The following is a 20,168-nucleotide window of genomic DNA, read 5'->3' as shown; positions in this document are numbered from 1 at the left end:
CAAAACATCAAACAGAACTGCACACACAGATGTCTACAATGTCCACAACTACTTTAACTTTCCTTTGGTAAGTCGCACCGAGAGCGGTGCCATGTCTTAACACCTATACTCACTACACAACAATAAAGTATAGTATATTGCAACAACTCTTGCCTTTTCCTCTTCCAAGAATGTTAAATGTGAATCTATTTGAAACAAAAATTTGAAAGAGTGAAATGGAAGTGTCTCTCCTTCATCTGGCTTCCAAGCAATATGACTTAAGCTCACAGCATTTTCATCAACTTTAAATCACAGTCTCGAGCTCTTCACAAAGCCAATGGAGAAATGTAGCAATGCATCTGCACACAATCCTTGATTAGTGCATGATACCTGCCTGTGATTTCACACTCATTTTATGCCACACTTGTAGGTCTTGTAGGCGGCCTATCTAAACCAATAGTCGTAGCTATAATTGGGGGAAAAAAAAGAGGAAGGGAGCAAAGAAGAAATATGTGAGCATACAAAAGCCTTTCCTGCAACACGACATCAGGATTGTTCTTTAGAAAACAAAAAGCCACCTCTCTCTTGCCCCAGACCAGAACGAAAATCAGGATGTGGTAAACCAGAACGAAAATCAGGATGCGGTAAATCTGATGGCATAAATTAGGAAGTTGTTCCTGCCAGCTACACAAGCACCTCCTGTGGACCTGATATGTTCACCAGTTCTTGCGAATGGCTGACCGGGCTGACTTCAGTGCAAACAAGCTGGTGGTATGCTGATTGGTTCGGGCTGTTGCCTTCCAAGTTCCCCGTTCCAACTGAGAGAACAAAAGCAGAGTGGAGGCGTTCTGGAACGAGCCTTCTTCACCCCTGGTTGTGCTCAGTTGGCCTTCAGGAGGCTGGCCTTGCACTCCTCCTTGGAAGGCATGCCAACGTTCCAGCCAAGGGTGTTGCGATCAAAGCCGCAGGTGAAGAGATTCGCCTTGACGTTGGCCTGGTCAGTGTCGAGCCAAGCTGCAGCGCATACCATGCGTCGGTGCCCCTGCAAAGTGGCACGCACTACGTTCAGAACACCCTGGGACATTCCCAGGATGTTCCCCCACCCCCTAGCATGGAACACTCCCCTGTGAAGTGGCACACACTATGTTCAAAATGCTCTGGGATATTCCCGGAGTGTCCTCACGAGCATGGAACACCCCAAAAGATGACTGCTGATAAACAGTTGACAAACGTTTTCCCGACAACTAATGTGCCATTCACTACTGCTATTTCTAACTACCTAATACTGCCGCAAAGCATGCTTATATAAAATGTAGTTTGTTTCATCACCTAAGTGGTGTTTGAAAATTCACCCTGAAGGCTGTTGGAAAATGGTGGGATTTAAAGCGCTGTGCCCAACGCATTCATTTGAGGCACGCTGCCGTGAAACTTGACCTCATTGCACTTGCAGAGTACGAAGAGGTTAACTTAGGTACAAAGCAAAGAAAAGGTCAGGCGTTCTCATAGCTCGTAGCAAATAAAGACAAAAAATACTACAAAAGAAGCAAGATTACATTCATTTTTTGAGGTGTCAGCTATGGGGTTCAAAACTGCGAAATACGAGGCAGGCTCCTGCATGTCTGTAACAAGCTTGGCTACGCAAGCCTTGACACTGGCTTCACTGCAGCACATCAACAGGTTCCCAAAAATGGTTTATTGATATACATTATGAGCTCAATACACACGCCATTTTGCAACTGCAATGTTGCCACGATTAGTAGTTGTAATTAACGTGGACAACTCATCTGTCAGTACTTAAGCTTCCCAAAAATGACCAAATTTTGTCTTTTTCAGGGATACATCAACTTGCCCACCAAATGCACGTGTGGTGTCTACATTTGACTTTAGCGGGGTTTCTGGACTTGCACGGATAGCAGCTTAAAGGTGGAGTGAAGAGGAATCTGAACTCGTCTTTTTGCCACGGGAACTCGATCTACACGCTCCGAGCATTCTTGTAAACTTCGATTTATTGCCCTGTGTGGCCGATTTCCCTAATTAAATCGAATTAATGTCCGGCTCCCACCTTTTTTTTTTTAATTCTGCCCCGTACGATGGGCGGAGTCGACCAACGTGTGGAGTGCCTTTCACCCAGTCTCGTGGCAGCTTGCCGCTCTGCCATCGGCGGAGTAATACGTAGTAGTCCGTAGAAGTAAATAGTCCGCGCGTATTTTTATTTCTGCGGGCTTATTTTGCGGCTATATTATCTGCGAATGAAACTATTTATTCACGGAAACCTAAAAAAAACAAAATAAAGCGAAAGCAAAGCCTCCACAGAGCTGGCTGAAAAGGCACTCCACGCGTTGGTCGACTCCACCCACCGTACGGGGGAGAATTCGAAAAAAAAGGTGGGAGCCGGACGTTAATTCGATTTAATTAAGGAAATCAGCCACACAGGGCCATAAATTTAAGTTTACAAGAATGCTCGGAGCGTGTAGATCGAGTTCCCGTGGCAAAAAGACGAGTTCAGATTCCTCTTCAGTGCACCTTTAATGTAGGCAGGAGCCAAATTAATGGGGGGTAACCAACACAGTACACAACAAAATGACAATAAGCGGGAGCAAGTCTGACTGCAATGCCATGACAACTGTTCGATGCCATTGATTAGAGGGCCTCCTTTGAGGGTCAGCCCGCATTAAAATGAAGCCAAAGCAGCATGTTCAAAGAAGCACGTGAAGAGATGTCATCGAAATTTCGTACCTGTCTGCTGTTGCGAGGCAGCCTGGCAAGGCGAACGCCAGACATGTCGTACAGCCTAACCTGCCGGTTGTCGTGGGGGATGGCAATGACGTTTTGGTTGGAGACAGCAAGTCTGGGGAAAGACAAGCACAAATGAGCTTAGTGCAGTCCAACAACTCCAAACAAAGTGATCTCTCTCTCTCTTTTTTACACTATAAACTGCTTAATCCAGAAACGAAAGGGCTCTTCAATGAAGAGCAGAGAATTTCATTGCAGTACAAAAATCACAAATATATTATTGCAAACGCAACAAAGTTTGAGGAGAGAGAGAGAGGAACAAGAAAAAGGAGTCACAGAAACAGGGTCATAGAATTCAGAAGCGAAACAGAAGGAAACAAAAAGCACAAAGACTGGTTCTGCTGTCAAAGGCAGGGCAATGGACCAAATATGTTTGGCAATGTCAGCGGCATTTCAGTGCTTCTATTTTGATCGGCTAACAATTTCCTTCCTCTAAATATGCTGGGTGTTTCTGCAAAAACGATAGCTGCAATGTTTCAAAATCTACTTACAGTTATTGGGGTATGAGTTGATGGTTGTCTTAACTAATACAGTCAATCCCGGATATATAGAACCCGGATATATCGAATTATTGCCTATATCGAACAGATGTAGAATCCCCTTGGGAATCTCATGCAAAAGTATAGGAAATTTGTTTACGTTTATCGAACTCCTGTGCACCCTATATTTGATATATCGAACTCCGTGCCATGCCGAGCCCCCGCAAGTGCGCTTCTCCCAGTATGCGCCACCCTGGAAGTGGGCTTCTTCCACTAGCGCGCACTCCTGCAAATGGGCTTCTCCTAATAAGAGTTCACGCGGCGCTGGCCTTGGACAGCTGCGCTCTTAGTCACTGATGGGAACTTTGTGGGGGGTGTGAAAGGAAATGGGAATGGCCATAAGGAGCTGGGAAGAGGGAAACCCTGCTGGCCGCAGGCCCGCAGACACCTAATTTCTGATGCTCACATCGTGGCTGACATCATCGATACCGAGGAAGCGGACCCGAGCAGTGACGAAGATTGTGCGAAGAGGCCCAGCCGCCATGCACTGCGGCTGAACTTGCATCCGCATTCAGCGTCATTCGTCGCTGTTGTGGCGCAATGGAGGGCACTGGACTTTCTCATTTGGATACTATCAACAAGCTTGAGGACAGCTTAATGAACTGCATGGTGCAGAGGAAGAGGCAAGCAAAGCTCACTGGCTTTTTTCTTGCGAAATAAAGCGCGCTGATCGTGGAGTTGTGCTTTCGTTTTTGTGGACTTGAGAGGAGTAAATCGGTAAGTTCCCACTTGCTACGATCCCGGGAAATTGTCCGAGATTTGTGCAGTTTTAAAATAAGCGTCTAATAGGCATATTTTATATTTCGAATTATTGATATATCGAACTTTTTCGCGATCCCCTTCGAGTTCGATATATCCGGGATCGACTGTACAGGACAGAAAATTAGTTTCCATTAGGATCAGTATGATGCGCACAGAGAGAGCAATGGTCACCTTGGGATTTTGTGCAGGTTTTCTGTTACGAACAGACCTGTTGGAAGTGTTCTTTTGTCAATTAGAGCAGCAGCCTGTTCCAATGAACAACTGTTAGGACAACTGTTTTAATGCGCCTCTGCAAATTGCAATTTCTTGCCACAACCTCGCATAACGTGATAGAACTTTCTAAGTACCTACTGATTTCATGATTCTATGTTTCTTTCTTCAATTCATGAATGTACCCATTTCCTTCGTCTATTTTCTCCTTTTTTTTTATTTCACCTTTTTTTGCAACCAAAACAAGCTCAAAATACTCATGAGCAAGCAAGGCAAACAGCAAAGCCATTGGCGAAGGACAGCATTGAGCACGATAGTACAGCAAAGTGAGGGATGCGGTGAGCCCAGTACAGTGGCACCCTCTCTGGGCCTGCTGGGAACTTTTGTACAAGTGGTTCACCCTGGTGGCTGAATGGCAGAGCCGTGCCATTGCATCACTGCACTTTAGTGCACGTACAAAGTGCACAAGGCCCGGCTCCAAGCCCACATGAGTGCACACTTAAGTTCCCACAAAAGCCTCAGTTCGATTACTCAACCAGTGTTTCATGCAAACTAATCCAAGAAGAGACCTTTACTAAAATAGAGGTTCAATAGTTTTTAGTCGTAATGTAGCTGCATTACTTGTTTTATGTGTTCCAACTGAATGAGGTGGTCTGCTGAGGTTCTCACTAGAGTCAGCCACACAGGTCCAAAGGCAGGGAGAGGGCTTCTTCTTCCAGATTTTGGCTATTAATTTTTTAACTCGGGACAATACCATAAAATATGGGATGCAGAGGGTAGCTCAGCGCAAACTTTACAATACAAGGGTCAGCTATGCGGGTATCCAACCAGTGGTGATCACCGGTAAGTGATTTGTGTGGGAGGATGAATGCGAAAAAATGAAGGTCGTCTGCACTCAAGGTATGGCTCATTTGTAACTTCATGATTTTTATAAAAGGACACTGAGGACTAACTGAAGTTGGCCCGCACCATTAGTTAACTATGTTTCAATGAAATTACCAACTTTCATAGAAAGCAGAGCTCTTATAAGCTAGTAAAGGCCAAGAAATGAAATGCAAGTGTTGTTCCCATTGGCTGTCTTCACAAGCAAAACTGCAATGATGTCAAGACAGCTTTCTGGGTGTAGACACCGAAGGCTAGGCTACACCACCATCATTCTCCTCGAAACGGTAATCACAAAGACCTTTGCAGTCATGACGTCAGGAGTTTGAATTAAGAATTTTTTTTCTATGGAATTCCTTGCGGATAGAGTACACTGCTATCCATTAACAGCCTGTGATTGCAGAGTCCATAATAGTCTAGACGTCACCATTATCTCAAGTTCGAAATGAGTGGCTGGAAAAAAAGCAAGTCCCTGTTCTTCAGTTCCACATTTCTCAGGAGTAAAGATGTCATTTGCCGCCGAACGAACATTAACAAAGTCATTAAAATCCAAACAATATCAGATAACAGCACAGAATGTGATACGAAATTATGATGCAAATGAGAAGGTCCTATCTTGTATTCATATGAACAGGTGCAGTATCACCAGTAAAAAGAATTTTAATTCGGCACAAAAAAATGTAAAGCGAAATGAAGCAACACTACGCAGCGATAATCTGCTACTACTGGTGTATCCCACAAAACAACTACATGCCAGCACACATTTCAAATGATCACTTATCAGTACCGCACATTTAATCCAGCTATTGTTAAATGCACAATGGGCGGCTTTTCTTTTAAAAGTGTCTCATAATTATCTATCACACACTGAGGACAAGTAGAAGTTTGCCTGTTCTGAAGGGGTACCATGTTTTAATGGCAGAGAGACAACTGAACCGAGGTTTTATAGGCTACAAAAGATCGAAAGACGAAATTTTTGTCCCTACACTGCACCATTCACTCCAAAATGGTGGCAACCCATCCATTTCGGCAAGGACATCACGAGTTTGAATCAACTGGCAGGAAGATTTTGAAACCCAATTTCCCCACCGATAAATGAGTCTTTTGCTGCCGGACAAATGTCAACACAACCAGAAAGAGCCAGAAAATCAGCTTTTACCTAGAGCACTAATAGGATAGAGTAGCTCTGAGTGCCCCTTTAAAGGGGCTGTGAAACATTGCTTGGGGGGATACCGGCTATACTTCAGGTGGATTCTTTATGTCACACAGATGCTGACTTAAAAAGAATGACAGGAATCGATGCACAGGAACGGGAGTTATTCAATGAAGAAATTTCAAAATACAAGCAAACAAAACGCTGCCCTCAACTCGATTTTGGCAGGGCTTCCCACTCCTATTTCGCTCCCCCTATGACGGCACCTGGCGCAACCAATCAAAACAGCCTGCCAGAGCACGTCGCGGAAGTTTGCACTCCATGGTTGCCTGCTCTCTGTAATTCGTTCTTGCTGAGACTGGCAGCGTCGTTTCCATGCCAGAGCCCCTGGTGGTGTATTTTTATTTTACTTGCTTTGCAGGGCTTTTATCTAAGACAAACAAGTTGTTTTTGTTGAACTAATATAAAACACCAACAGGTGACAAAATGTGTATTTATTCACACAATTTGCAGTATATTTACTGTTTGTCAATCATCAAGCTCGTGCCAGGCGATGTCATATCCACTGCTAAAACCAGCCACTGTGTGGGGACACCATCAGAGCCATGAATTTGTTTTTGGGAGGACATTAAAATATTAAAAACGGAATATATGCGGTATTACCAACGCTAATAGCACCATTGTAACTCACTGTATGCGATCAAGAGGCAAAACAGTCAACTAAGATTGTGTTTCTGGGCCCCTTTAAGATCGCTCCAGAGCATATTCTGATAATAAATAAAGTTGGTGCTGAAAAATGACACTGCATTTCCAACCGGCCCTCACAGCGTGGAGGCATGCACCAGCAGTTTTGCATGCACACACGTGGACATTACACTGTGCACAACCAACCGTACAAGAAATTTGGATGCCAAGAGGTCACCTGCCATAAACTACAATCGCATTGTTAAACATTATTATTTTCTTGCTGCTGGTACCTCATTCATTTTCAGCGCCTCAGGTTTACAAGTATCCGATAGCTATAGCACTCATTGTCTGAGCATGCCAAGTTTTCCACTGTGCCAAAATCTTTAGGACCCTTAAAAATCAGTTGCTGGTACCTTTGGATTAAACAGATCACAAGTAAACTGGCAAACTCCAACCCTTTCTTTTTTGCAGTTTGAATTTTTCTACACTTTTCTGGCATCAATTTGAGCACGACAGTAAACAAGGGAATGGCAACACAATAATGAAATGACCTGCATACTAACTGAACACAGATACGATACCTACCAGCATTAGCAAATTCTTGCCTCAATATATATCAAAATGAGTGACCAATGGTGAACGGAGATATCAAGCAACTATTCCAACTATACACGATCCATTCATGATTCTGGACAGCATGAGACTACCACAAAAGTGTTTTGAAAAAGTCATGCGAAGAGGGTAATAAAAAAAATGGCCAGCAAATATTTTACCATAATGTGCACAATGTTCAACACATTTTTATTTTGAGCATTCAGATAGAAGTGCTTACCTGTTAACAGGCGAGTCAAGCCTGATTGTTGTAAGGGGTGACCTCATGTTCTTCAAGTCCCAGATTTTGACTGTGCGATCGTCGCTTCCCGACACAACTTTGTCCCCAGGTGTGAATGCAGCAGAAGTCACAGCCCTGCAGAGGAAAACACAAAAATGAAAGTCCTCAGTAAGATCAAATAAATGCCAAAGAGACTGTATGAAAATTTTCATAATTAGAAAAAAAAGCACCATTGCTGAAACTTAGCAGGGATGGCTTTGCCCAAGGTAGCCAACACCCATGTAACCAAGAAGGAGATGTAAGGAGTTAAAAGGCTATGTTCAGTTTGTGCCCTGCCATGTAAAATAACAGAAGAGGGGCAAATCCTCATCTTTGTAAGTACGAAAGCATAAGCAACTAAGCAAAATCAATGACAAACCACCCCATCAAACCACCTGACGAAGCTCCAGACGTACAGACAACAGAAAAAGTTACACAGGCTGCTCGGTAACAAATTTTTTTTAGCCCCATCTTTGTGTAGTTGCCTGGTGCTCATACTAGCAGGCGAAGCATGCAGGGCCTCCCACCAACTTGCAGACATTTCAGGTGACTGGCTTGCATGATTCCATGAAAACAAATTTTTTTCTGCACACCAGCATCACTATACAAGGTTCTAAACAGGTAATGCAACAAACGACAGAAAATAACAAAACAGGGCTGTACAAAATTCTTCCCTGTACATGCTCTGCTAATAAGAATGTTTCGCTTGAAAAGCCTGGCAAAAAGCAAAAAAAAAAAGAATAGAACAAAAAATGGCTGGTCTATTCTACTACCAAGAACAGGCGCAAAACCAATACTGCAAAATGATCCGACATGTGATAAGACATTTCTGTGAAAGCAGTCAGATTTGCCTCAGGCGATTACTATGATGCTTTTACTTAACGAATCCTTTTACTCTAAGCTGAGGCTTCCCACATGCGACAATTTTTCGGGACGGTGAAGGTGGATGGTGATGGCCTGAGGGTGATGGAGGGTGGATAAGCAGCCCCCCCCACCTAGGGGGTGGGGTGGGGAGGTGGCTGGCATTTTTGAAGCACAGTTGACTTTCCGACTGTGTCTTTGAATTTGATTTCATCAACATTTGCGCCTTGAAAGGCAGACACTCTAGAGGCCCACTAAGGGTCTCAGTAAATCAGAGGAATGTCACCTTCGCAGGCTACAAACTTTGTCTTTCAATAACCCAGCTACGCTTCACGCCATTGAGCCCGGGTCCTTTTCGGCACAGTGCAAATTTTGTGGCCAGAAGGCAAACTTGTACCACATGGTATGGGCTTGTGAGAACAATGACAGCATTGACATCATAAATCAGCCAACGCGGGAGTGCTGGGAGGCGGCCCTGTCCAGCTCGGACCTGGAGGCCCAGCGGGCCCTGGTCCAGAAAGCACAGGCAGCGGCGGCAGCTAATGGCGTCCCGGACTAGGGACCCGATCAGCCTTCCCTTCAACTAAGGCATTATGGCTTTAATAAACGTTTTCATCATCATTATCGTCATCACTTTTCCGTGACACTGGTACTGTTTTCATGGTAGGATACTTTCCAGCCGTGACGCCTTTGACTTCTTTCATGGCGAAATGCACCAACATCAGTGAAAACATTCATTTCAGTCTAGGTACGTCACAAACTAACTACGAACGTTGTTTTCTTCAAACATTTGCACTGGCCTCTTCACTGTTCTTTGCACCCATGATTAGACAGTGAGCAATGCCCAGATGCAATGCAAGAAATGCTTGCACAAGTGCAAAAGAAAGTTGCAGTGCGTAGTGAGTAATTTGGTGGTTACGGCCCATGTGCTGAGCACATGCCGAACGTTCCTCCTGGTGCTTGTGAACTAGCGCTTGAAGTTTGCCGACACTTACATAGTGCACAAAGATCTCTTAGGAAAACTTTTGTGAAACAAGTAAAGCACATCCTGACTTGTTTCACCTATCCACTGGCACAAGCTGACAGTAATTTTTGCAGCAGGGGTTGCACCAACGCTGGGTGAAATCTGACACGGTGTTCACAGACAGGCTCTCAGAAACAATGAGAACGAAGTGCATTGTTAAGCTATGAGCATGTAAGGTGAAAATGCTGCTTACTCTGTGTGTCCCTGGAACACACTGACTGAGTGTATGGGCTCCCTGAAGTCCCACAGGCGGAACGTAGTGTCCTTGGATGAGGTCACCACCAGGCGCTGTGTCGGATGGGCGCTGGTGTGGGTCAATTCTTGGTCATGACCTGCTCCCAAGCGGTGCATACACAGAAGAGAACAGTATGAGGTGAAGAGAACCAATACAACAAAATAAAGAAGAAAACATGAAACAAGAGGGCAAAAGCTTCTACAGCCACTAAACATTTCCATGATGGCCCTGGACACCCGATTTGCGGGTGGCCCTACCTGTACTGCGCCGCTGAGTGCAAAAACGAACAAAACATGGGGGTTTTGGAGAGAAGAGTTTCATTACAGTTAATGCATGCGCTCTGAATTTATATATGCAGGCTTCTTTCTCAGCACAATCATAACATTTTAAATACCACGTTTAGAAAAAAGTCTTGCTATTTCTGAAATCAGTTTGTTTGAAGTGCGTATATATTGTGATCAGAACAGAAATGAGAACACGGTAGCTTAAAAAAAAGGCATGAAATATGAGAGGCACAATGAACATCATCCATGGTGTGTATTCTGGTGCGCAAATGTTTAGCTGAAACAAAAAGTTAGAGGGGGAAAAAAAAAATGCAAGCATGTCTCTAGGCTGCAATAAAATGCAAGAGACGAGCTGCAGCTACTACTGAGGACAGTGTTGGTCAGTTTGCTTGGCATTGCATGAGGGCATCGTCGAGGAACGGGGTATTCTGCGAAAACGGGAGGGGCATCCTTCACCCATGTGCCCCACTGTAAGCACTGCCGCATGCAGGATGAAAAAGGTCATCTTGAATTGCATTGTGCCCTTTTGTCCAGAGTAGGCAAAGCCATCGCTGGATGCAGAGGTTGTCTTTTGTGGAATTCTTTGATGGCTTATCATACACAAGTCTTCAAACGTAGCAGGGGACAGCAGAAAGTTAGGTGGGCAGATGAGGTTAAGAAGTTTGTGGGGATACAGTGGCCGCAACTGGCAAAGGACAGGGTTAATTGGAGAGACATGGGAGAAGCCTTTGCCCTGCAGTGGGTGTAGTCAGCCTGATGATGATGATGATCATCATCATCATACACAAGTCAGTTCACAAGACAACTTTGCAGATGACAAATGACCGCTTGTTAGCACCAGTAAATCCGAATTGAGATGTGATTTAGCAAGACCAAACCCGCAAGACGTCCTGTGTCCTACAGCCATCAACAACATTGTTTCCCTACCAATACACCAAGAGGAGGAAAGATCACAACCACTAGCTTACTGATTCAGAATTCAAGGGACCGGAAGAAATGTTCGGGTTCTATGAAGGTCGTGAAGTCTTATAAGGAGGCTCCGTCACACAAACACCGAAAAGTCCGTGACGAGCGTGCAGTTTCGGCATGCTGGAAGAACAACTCGGATGTAACAGACGGGAACGCAGACTGGCGTCGTAACGGCGAGACTACTTTTAAAAAGGAAAAAGAAATGACCAGTGACGCGCCAGTACGCTTCTGCAAGTGGTGCGGAGCTGAGCTCGAAGTAATTACACTCGACTACCAGCGAATGTGCGGGCCAACTGCTGCCGTCGCCATGGGCTAGCAGTGAAGCTCAGAAACCAGAACTACGCGGCCAGGCTATTTTCTGGCCTGGCAACAGGGGCCCTTCTACCATCGTCACGCCTGCCAGAGATGCACAGGTTACCATGCAATAGGTGGGAATTTTATACAATCACTTGCCCTGCTGAGACACTTCAGCTCGCCACTTCAGGAGCCTCGTGCAAAGTTCCATAAGTGGGCTACCCCATATACATTGCTGATCAAAACGAGATGGCGGAGCGCATGCCAGCAGAGTTATGAAGGTGACAGGACAAATGCCATGGGTGAGGGCATTCAACAAGAAACATGTTATGGAAGGATGAAAGAATGGCACACTCTCTCATGATGGTTCTAAGTGGCGAGTCGGCCATCTTGTTCACATCAGGTGTCATATATGGGAAAGAACGCTTGCAAAATTTTGCACGAGGTCAAGCTTAGCAGCATCTGAATGAGATCGTTCCACAGGATAAACGTCCGAGCAGAAAGTGAAAAATATGCATTTGTAATGTTTTCCTGCCATTTTAAACTCCATCGTCAAACAATTTACCCATACATTGTGGTTTTGCCTTGATCGAATTTATGAAAGTTATCATGGTATGCGATTGCTGCCGAATATTCGAAAACTGCTGAATAATCAAGAATTTTCTAATATTTCAAAATTCCCCAATATCAATTTCTCGAATACGAATAAAAATTAAACATCAAAACCAAACATCAAACATAAATGGTTCGCATTCGAAATTTCGAATACATATTTGAAAACTCGCACACCCCTATGATGCCCTTGAAATTTTACAACAGCCTAATTCCACACTTGTGACTGGCAATAACCGAACCTGTTAAGAGTTACCTCAATTTTGCATGGATGTATACGGTGAAAAAATGAATTCAGTCAGTCAGAAGGAGAACACACGAAACTCACCGACAAGCTGAATGACAAGCTCGCCCTTCTCCACGTCGTAGACATTGGCTGTACGATCCCAGGAAGCAGTGATCACCTGGTCCCCACCCGACAACCAGTCGGCCGCTATCACAACACTGCTGTGGCCCGTCAGCTCTGTCAGCGGGCTCTTCATCACAAGGACATTGCTGGCAGAGTCAATGTCTGGAAAGCAAGACCAAGGCAAAGGATTAGTGCTTCAAAGTATTAGTACTCAAGTACTACCTATAAACAGTAGAGCAGTAATATGGCACAGGATTCCACAAAAAATGTGCTCACCATCTTCTTTCTCAGAAAGATCAACTTCATCTTCAGATGAATGTCCTTTCTGTAAACAGGGAAAACAATGTAAGCATAAAACATAGCTAACAGTGACCTGGTGAAGTCATGTACACACAAAATTTACTAAACAGTAAGGATGCATTGATGCCCTATATCATAACCCGGTGTCAGCCAAACGAGAAGTGACAGTGGCTCACAAAGTCTCCAGACTGCAGACATCACTCAGCTAAAATTGCTTTATTACCTAGTAATCGCACTAATCAGAATGTATAAAAGTAAACGGCCAAAGAGATTTGCTGTGTTTGTTGAACATATCCCCTACTGTGTTTGAAATACTTGACGTGACTGAGGAGAGGAAGGCTCTGTAACGAGACATTTAGCATTTGCAAAGGCTTGTGTAACAGCGCGCTGTGTTTTGTTCGGTTTATTGCACATAAGCTGCTAGGAGTGTCACGAACCAAACACAAGGTTAAAAATGCCTGTCTGTTGTATTAAATGACATAATTTCTGAAATCTACAGCTTGTTTAAGGGGGGAGGGGGGGACCCCGGCCTTTAAAAAAAAAAATTATTAATGAAGTCACAGTAATGCAATTTTCAGGGAACATGTACTTTTTGTGCTGATTCTAAATGTGTGATTTAATTTCAAGTAAAGCAAGTCTTTATGCCCTTATGCAATATGTTATTTAATTTTTTGGACAGAGCTTTAAAAATTTTGCTGCAAGGAACTTGCTTTAATGCATGATATTACTTTTTGGCGATGTCAAGGTGACATAAGGGATTGAAATTACCATCCTGTCTCTCGCAGAACTTTAGTTATATGGTTTTTAAGTTGCCACACAAGAAACAGTGATGCAAACTTTTCTTTCCATTTCTGAAGTGGTGGCTTCAAAATCCCCTAACTCAACTTCTATGACAGGCAGGATGATAATTTTATCCTTGCTGCATTCCTTGATGTCGAGACAAACCAATGGTATGCATTTCATCAAGTTACCTGCAGCAAACTTTCTTAAAATCTTTCTCAAGAAGATTTGCAAAAGGTACTACATAAGTGCACAAGGACTTGTTTTACATGATATTAAATGACAAATTTAGAATCAGCACACAAAAATACATGCTCCAGGGAGATTACATAATTTTTAAAGACCAGGGTCCCCTCTTAACACATTTGCTCTCTTTAAAAACCTAAAAATATGCGACACTCAACAAGTGCATTTTCATCTAAGAGTAGCGTTCCGTGAAAAGATATGTGGTTGTTGTAGAATGCAGTAAAATATTTTTTCCCGAGTTTCTCGAGTTTTGAGCATGAGAATAAAATATGGTTTAGCATGAACTCTTCTCCAAATCTTTCACAAATAGTTTGTGTTTTTGTCTTATTTCGTCCGTAAGAAGTTATGTGTCAAGTGTGTGTGTCCTATGCAAAGACAACATAAGATTACTTCAATGAAACATCTTCATGGCTTACATTCCCCCAAGGTGGGCTTTACAAAGTGTAGCTTGTTGTTCAGTTCATTATCCCACTGCTTCTTCCATTTGTTTTTCATTGACTGTAGATCAACTTCATGCAGTCTTTATGAGGTATGTTCAAATTCTTGATTCAACCACTACGAGCACGTGCAGCACGAGTCTGCTTTCTCGTTACCATATATGCTGACATGGCTCAAGACCCAGCACAGTCTTTCTTATATGTCCTTGTGTTGCGACTTTTCCTATGTTGTGTGTGATGCTTCCTACAAAGGGTTAAACTGCACTTCTTGACTGTAGCACAGTGGGCTCAGGAAATCAGCGTAGTTTATGCTGTTTTCAACATTCACATCTGCTACACTGCTCAAAGCCACATGCACTGCATAACACTCAGCAATAAGAACTGAAGCATAATTTGACAGTTTATTTCCTATTTCCCCTGTACTACTGCACTTCCAAATGACCACTGCTCTTTTCTAGCCATCTGAATAAATTCCATGTAACTTGCCTATTTTTCTTTCAGAGCCAGGTACTCTTGTAGTATGTGTTCATGTAGTGTGTTTTTTACGAAACCGTGTTAGCATGAAGTCATGCCCAACGGGAAGGTTGTACCATGGTGGTAGTGGATCATGTCGTGGGGCAATTTCAGGTAGGGCATCTAGTATTTCTAGCTCATGACATGCATCTTCAAAAAATAATAACAAAGGTTCAGTGATTGTGTTTTATTCCTGAATAGTGTTCACAATGTGTACTTAGTCACTATGGGGTAACAAGCGTGTTTTGTTGGGATCTTGTTTTCAGCACGTATGCACACATCAGCAGTGCTCTCCTGTTTCCAAGGGGTGGAGAATTTGTTTCTACATAGAGGCTTTTTAAAGGCGGGGGGGGGGGTTGTATATTACGTTCTTGTGTAACAGCAAGGGCATTGTTAAACACTGAATAAGAGCTTTCATGGCTAGCACAAAAAGATACATATATCAGCTTTCCTTGGTGTTCAAGCCCACTTGCATCAACAAAAATTGCTGCAGTAGATTGTGACTGGGGCATCACTGAGACTCAAAAATGTTGCTCGCTATTTCAAAAAAACACTTTGAGATGCACCCAGCCATGCATCAGTTATGCAACTGAAAGGTGCACACTATGCAAGACCTGTGGTTTTCTTCATCCACCTTTTTTTCATGCAGTACAAGAGACAACATGCCCTCTCAATAAGAACTCTGTGAGCCACATTACTAAAATCCAATGGTGCTGACATAAGCAGCAAGCCTGAAACCGAACATCATGAAGGTCCAAAGCAAGCTCATCTAGGTTCTCAAAACATACAAAAAAAAGTAACAGACATTGTCTCACAATCATAATTTCATGACTCCCTTAATTAATTGGTACCAAAGCCGTAACTATCACTTCAGCCCTTGTATGCCACTGCTCCAGAACACACTTTGGCCATTTTTCTAGAATGCGTACACCAGACGTGATGTGGATAACCTTGCGTAAAAGTTTGCAAACACATGCATCAAAGAAGGATACAAAAAAGCATCGCACCACCAAGTCCAGAGCAGCCGCAGCTGATGTGGCGGCCCTCCAGATGTGGGCGCTCTGGTCTCCAGAGGCAGTCACGAGCAGGTCCTGTGTGGGGTGGAAGCGCACGGAGTTCACCGAGCCCTCGTGGCCTGCGTACTGCACGATACACTGGCCCGTCTGGATGTCCCACAGCCTGGCCGTGTGGTCTGCATTGTTGCGGCAGCAAGAGCAGAAGAAAGCATGAGGGCAGGAACCAAAGCTGGTACTGCGGTTAAACTTGCTCCACTGGCTTCACAACTCTGACGCCGCTCAAAATTCCCTCCAGCTATCACACAAACGCAGAATTTAAAGTTCTTCAGCTGCCATGAGCATTGCCCGTAATGAATTTAGTAATGAAAGTAGTTCTTACACTTCTTACATGACACTATGTATACAACTTGCATATGGATCACACATGGGAGAGTATGCAGTCTGCTTTTGTTATATGATTGGTTTATCTGAATAAGCTGGGACAGGCGGATTCCATCCAAATGATTCAACACTCAAATCAAAGAATGCATTTCAAATTTTGAGGATGATTAAACTAATGCTTTACCAAAAATACCTTCTGAAGAGAGTCTGCGTTTTCACTTAAAAACTAGCCCTGTACCCAACAAATTTGCACTGAAAATATGTGTTGCTAATAGCAGATCAGCAATCGATTCATCTTCAAAAAAGCGTTCTTAAAGAGGTAAGTCTAAGTGTGATTTCCAAGAAAACCTTTAACAAATGGTCAGTACCTGTGTGCCAGGAAATAAACCACGACAGCAAAAGGAACAACAGCGGTCAGTCACACTACAGTATACTTAAGTGTGGCAGGTCAGTCACACTACAGTATACTTAAGTGTGGCAAGCTTTGTGAGTATTTAGTCCACTGACCAGCCAATGCTAATGCTGTCTGGTATCAGTGACTATGACAGCTGTCAGCTGATCCCTCTCATAATTCCCTGCACATCCTTTTGACAGATGAAAATACAGTGCCCTGAGCACCAAGCAGGACCGGAATGCACGTCCTGCTACCAACCTGCTGATGCTGTTGCAATGACCAGGAGGCCTGAGCGCGATGTGCTGACCTCCCAGACGCCATCACGGTGGCCAAAGTAGCTCACGGCCAGCTGGCAACTCAGTGTGGAAGTCTTGAAGCTCGAGACAATGCGACTGGTGGAAGCTTTCAGCTTGTACGTGCTCTTTATCTTCTGCGACAGCTGGCTTGCTGCAACAAAAAGAAAGTAGCACTGTTGTCAGAACTCTTGGAACCTCAGCTGCCGTGTAAACAACGAAATGGCTCGCCTGTTTGTCAGCAACATTTCAACAGGCAAAGAAAACTGTCTAAAACAGAGATTACACCGGAAGTTAGCACCCATGCAGCTTTAAATATACAATCAACAAGTTGTACCAGATGAAAAAAAAAAAAAAGAGCACTGAATAGGAGACTTAAATATAGCTACAAAGCTAATATATATGCTAGCTGGCCTCGTTAGCTCAGTTGGTAGAGTGATTGCTCTGGTCAGGCAGTGGTCCCGGGTTCGGACCCCGGACTAGGACAAATTTTTTTTTTTTGCAACTACGAAGTTTCTGTGAAAGCTGTTTGGCTTTCCCTTGCAGCCGTATGGCTGTGCTTGGGTAGATGCTAATCAGTAATTACTCCCTTATTATAAATAGAATACCAATATCATTTTTTACGTGATTTACTGCTTAAAGGCACAGGATGCACTTATATAGGGAGCAAAGTATGACCATATCGCGCGTTCTTTATTCTTTACTGTCAGTCTACAACAGGCAGCGAGTTCAACCGTCATGCACGCCAGCAATGGGGCGAAGCCAACCTCGATCCTCCTTCAAGAATGCATGCGTGAAAGCTAAGCATCGCCTACTTCGCTGTCACACAGCCTTAGCAATGCAGATGAAAGGAGGTTTCTATTTCTAATTCTTTTTTCGCTGAATCTTTTTACCTTCCCCGCTATCAACACACTGCAAGCAGCAGCGTGCCGTAATTGACAGCCGATGGCTTCCTTTCATTATTTGTTAAGTTAGCTTCCGCACGTTTCAACTTACGCTACTCATGACGTCATTGGCCTTTAAGAAACGATGACGAAGTGCACTTATGCTACCTCTGCGCGGGTACATGCGGTGTTGTGACAGGGAACAACGCTGACATGTTTCGCTTCATAAAAAACTCGCAGCTACATATATAGCGTCTCTTTAAAAACATGCTCTACCGCCATTAGTCGGACATGCAACATCAAGGTGAAGCCAACTTAATACCTATAAGAGCGGTCCATTAAACACTCTTAGCTTATCTTAGTGCACTCGCAGTCTTGCAAACCTGATACGACACTTCACTCCCCCTCCTCCACTCTCCCTGATATTCAAACACACTGCCCCCGCCAAAGCCACAACACGCCACCCCTCCACGGGCCGTTCTCGACGTCCGACCTCCGCGCACATATTATTAGCGAAATCCAGCAGCTGAAAATCTCGTCCGGGCGCCCTATATCACCTCTCTGAGCAAACTCCACTCGGGGCACCGCAAACGAACAGGCCCCAGCATGTCACGGCCAGGTCATTCGCTAAGGCCTCTTGCGCTGGAGTTTCAGGTAACGTGGCGGCGCCTGGTGGCGGCAAGGAGAAGTTGGCTGGGTAGTACCAGGTTGGGTCAGTAGTGAGCCGTGGCTGTGGCGGCGCACATTTCTAGCCTGCATTTTGCGTCGATTCGCATGTTTTTCTGCACTGTTGTGAGTGCGATAAGGCTCGTCACTTGTGACAAACCACGCCGCGGCCTGGCCGTGGCTTAGTTTTTAGAAAACCGACGCTCCGTGTGCCTTAGGGCGAAATGCAGGCAGCAGAAGGAATCGGCGACGCCGATCCGCCCGAGAGACCTCGCTCAGTCTCGAAAAAGCGTCACCGTCTTTACTGCTGCGTCGTGGGCTGCCACGAGCAAGAAGGTCTGAATCCCAATATCAAATTCCACCGTTTTCCTTCAAGGTCTCACGAAGCGGAGCGCCGGATGCGCTGGATAGCTGCAGTTCGACGCACTGAGTAAGCGAACCTTCGCGTTGTGCTGGCTGCTTCGCCTGCCTTGATGTTTGTTTGGTTATCCGCGTTGCTGAAATTCGTTCTTTTTGCACATGCAGTCCGGACGGCAAACCGTGGGATGCAGTGCCGAACATCAGGATATGCAGTCGCCACTTTGTGGGTAACGAGAAAAACAATTCGGCCAGTCATCCCGCATATGTACCTACAATCTTCCCCGCAGTCTACAGCCGGCCTCATCCTCCTTGTGTTCGTCTTCTTTTGGCGCTTACCTGTCTCAAAAAATGTATATGTAGCGAGCAGCCGCATATGCAGGCGTAGAATGAGAATTTATGCATTCTACAACACAACTTGTCTAGTAGATCCCTACATAGGCAGTTGGACCAAGCAAGCAGCAAAGCAGCAAAAAGTGTACCATGACAATCACCAAACAGTAGGGAATGCACAACAGAGCAAGCAGCAAAAAGTGAGAAACGAACAGCATAATTAAGAGATAATATCAAGGGAATGCACAACACAGCAAAGAGCGCATGTTGACATGACATATGAATTATATAATTCATATGTCATGTCAACATCTCACTTCAGATAATCACTATTAAGGCAAATCGACAAATCAGCAGGCATGGCTGGTGATTCACGACTAGAGACCCGGCCACTGCGACAATTGAGACAATTCTACTGGTGCAACGTGGTGAGGTGGCCAGGTGCGTGCAAATGACCACAAATGGGCGCATTGATTAGGTGCGAATTCGCTACGCACTACGAGCAGCGCAGCGTCGAGAGTGAAATGTGCACATTGTCGACCTCAAACCAGCACGTATGTGGCAGCGCGGCATCACTGATAACAGCAAACGTGTTCGAGCGATGTCGTTTTAAGGATGAAAAGCTACATCAAGAAAACGACACCAAGCGCGCAGCGCACGATCTCGCGCTGCAGCGTTATTCGGCTGCGAGCTCATATATGCATTGCATCATGTTAGCATTTGCTGAAGGAACAGATGGCGGATACTACAAGGCCGGCATGACTACTTGTTTAGCGAGATGCAGTCAAGAAAGACTGCAGGAGGCCCACCGTTTCGTGGCATGCTGAAAGACCGCTGCTGGCGCGGCGTGTACCGTCGTGCGCTCGAGCAGTCTCGTATGCATGTCTGTTTAGAACTGCTGTGAATTCATATATTGCAAGTATTTCATCGCGTTGGTGCGCTTGAATCTCGAAGCGTGCAGACCTTATCTGAAATTCAACTTCGTACGCGACTCTCCACTTGCGAATGACACCGCGTTGAAACTTCGCCGCTTATTTCTTGAACAGAGTGCACGTACTTGGCGT

General features: G+C 44.6%; 1 protein-coding gene across 2 annotated transcripts in view; it reads right to left on the bottom strand.

Annotated features, from left to right (window-relative positions):
* Positions 1-399: 399 nt before the first annotated feature.
* The window catches only part of Wdr37 (WD repeat domain 37), a 124,044-nt gene continuing 104,275 nt past the window's right edge, over positions 400-20,168 (bottom strand). For both annotated transcript variants that reach the window (XM_089548070.1, XM_089548071.1), the window contains 8 exons: positions 16,830-17,018; positions 15,788-15,972; positions 12,781-12,829; positions 12,484-12,666; positions 9,955-10,093; positions 7,838-7,972; positions 2,716-2,827; positions 400-1,021 (listed from right to left, as the gene is read on the bottom strand). In XM_089548070.1, coding sequence (XP_089404196.1) covers positions 860-1,021; positions 2,716-2,827; positions 7,838-7,972; positions 9,955-10,093; positions 12,484-12,666; positions 12,781-12,829; positions 15,788-15,972; positions 16,830-17,018 — 1,154 coding nt within the window. In that variant the 3' untranslated portion in view covers positions 400-859. The remainder of the gene's footprint in view (positions 1,022-2,715; positions 2,828-7,837; positions 7,973-9,954; positions 10,094-12,483; positions 12,667-12,780; positions 12,830-15,787; positions 15,973-16,829; positions 17,019-20,168) is intronic.

Source organism: Amblyomma mixtum, chromosome 6 (genome assembly GCF_055824585.1).
Source record: "Amblyomma mixtum isolate Tamu chromosome 6, ASM5582458v1, whole genome shotgun sequence".
NCBI classification, from domain to species: Eukaryota; Metazoa; Arthropoda; class Arachnida; order Ixodida; family Ixodidae; genus Amblyomma; species Amblyomma mixtum.
The sequence above is the reverse complement of the archived record's forward strand: the minus strand, read 5'-3'. Positions and strand labels throughout refer to the sequence as shown.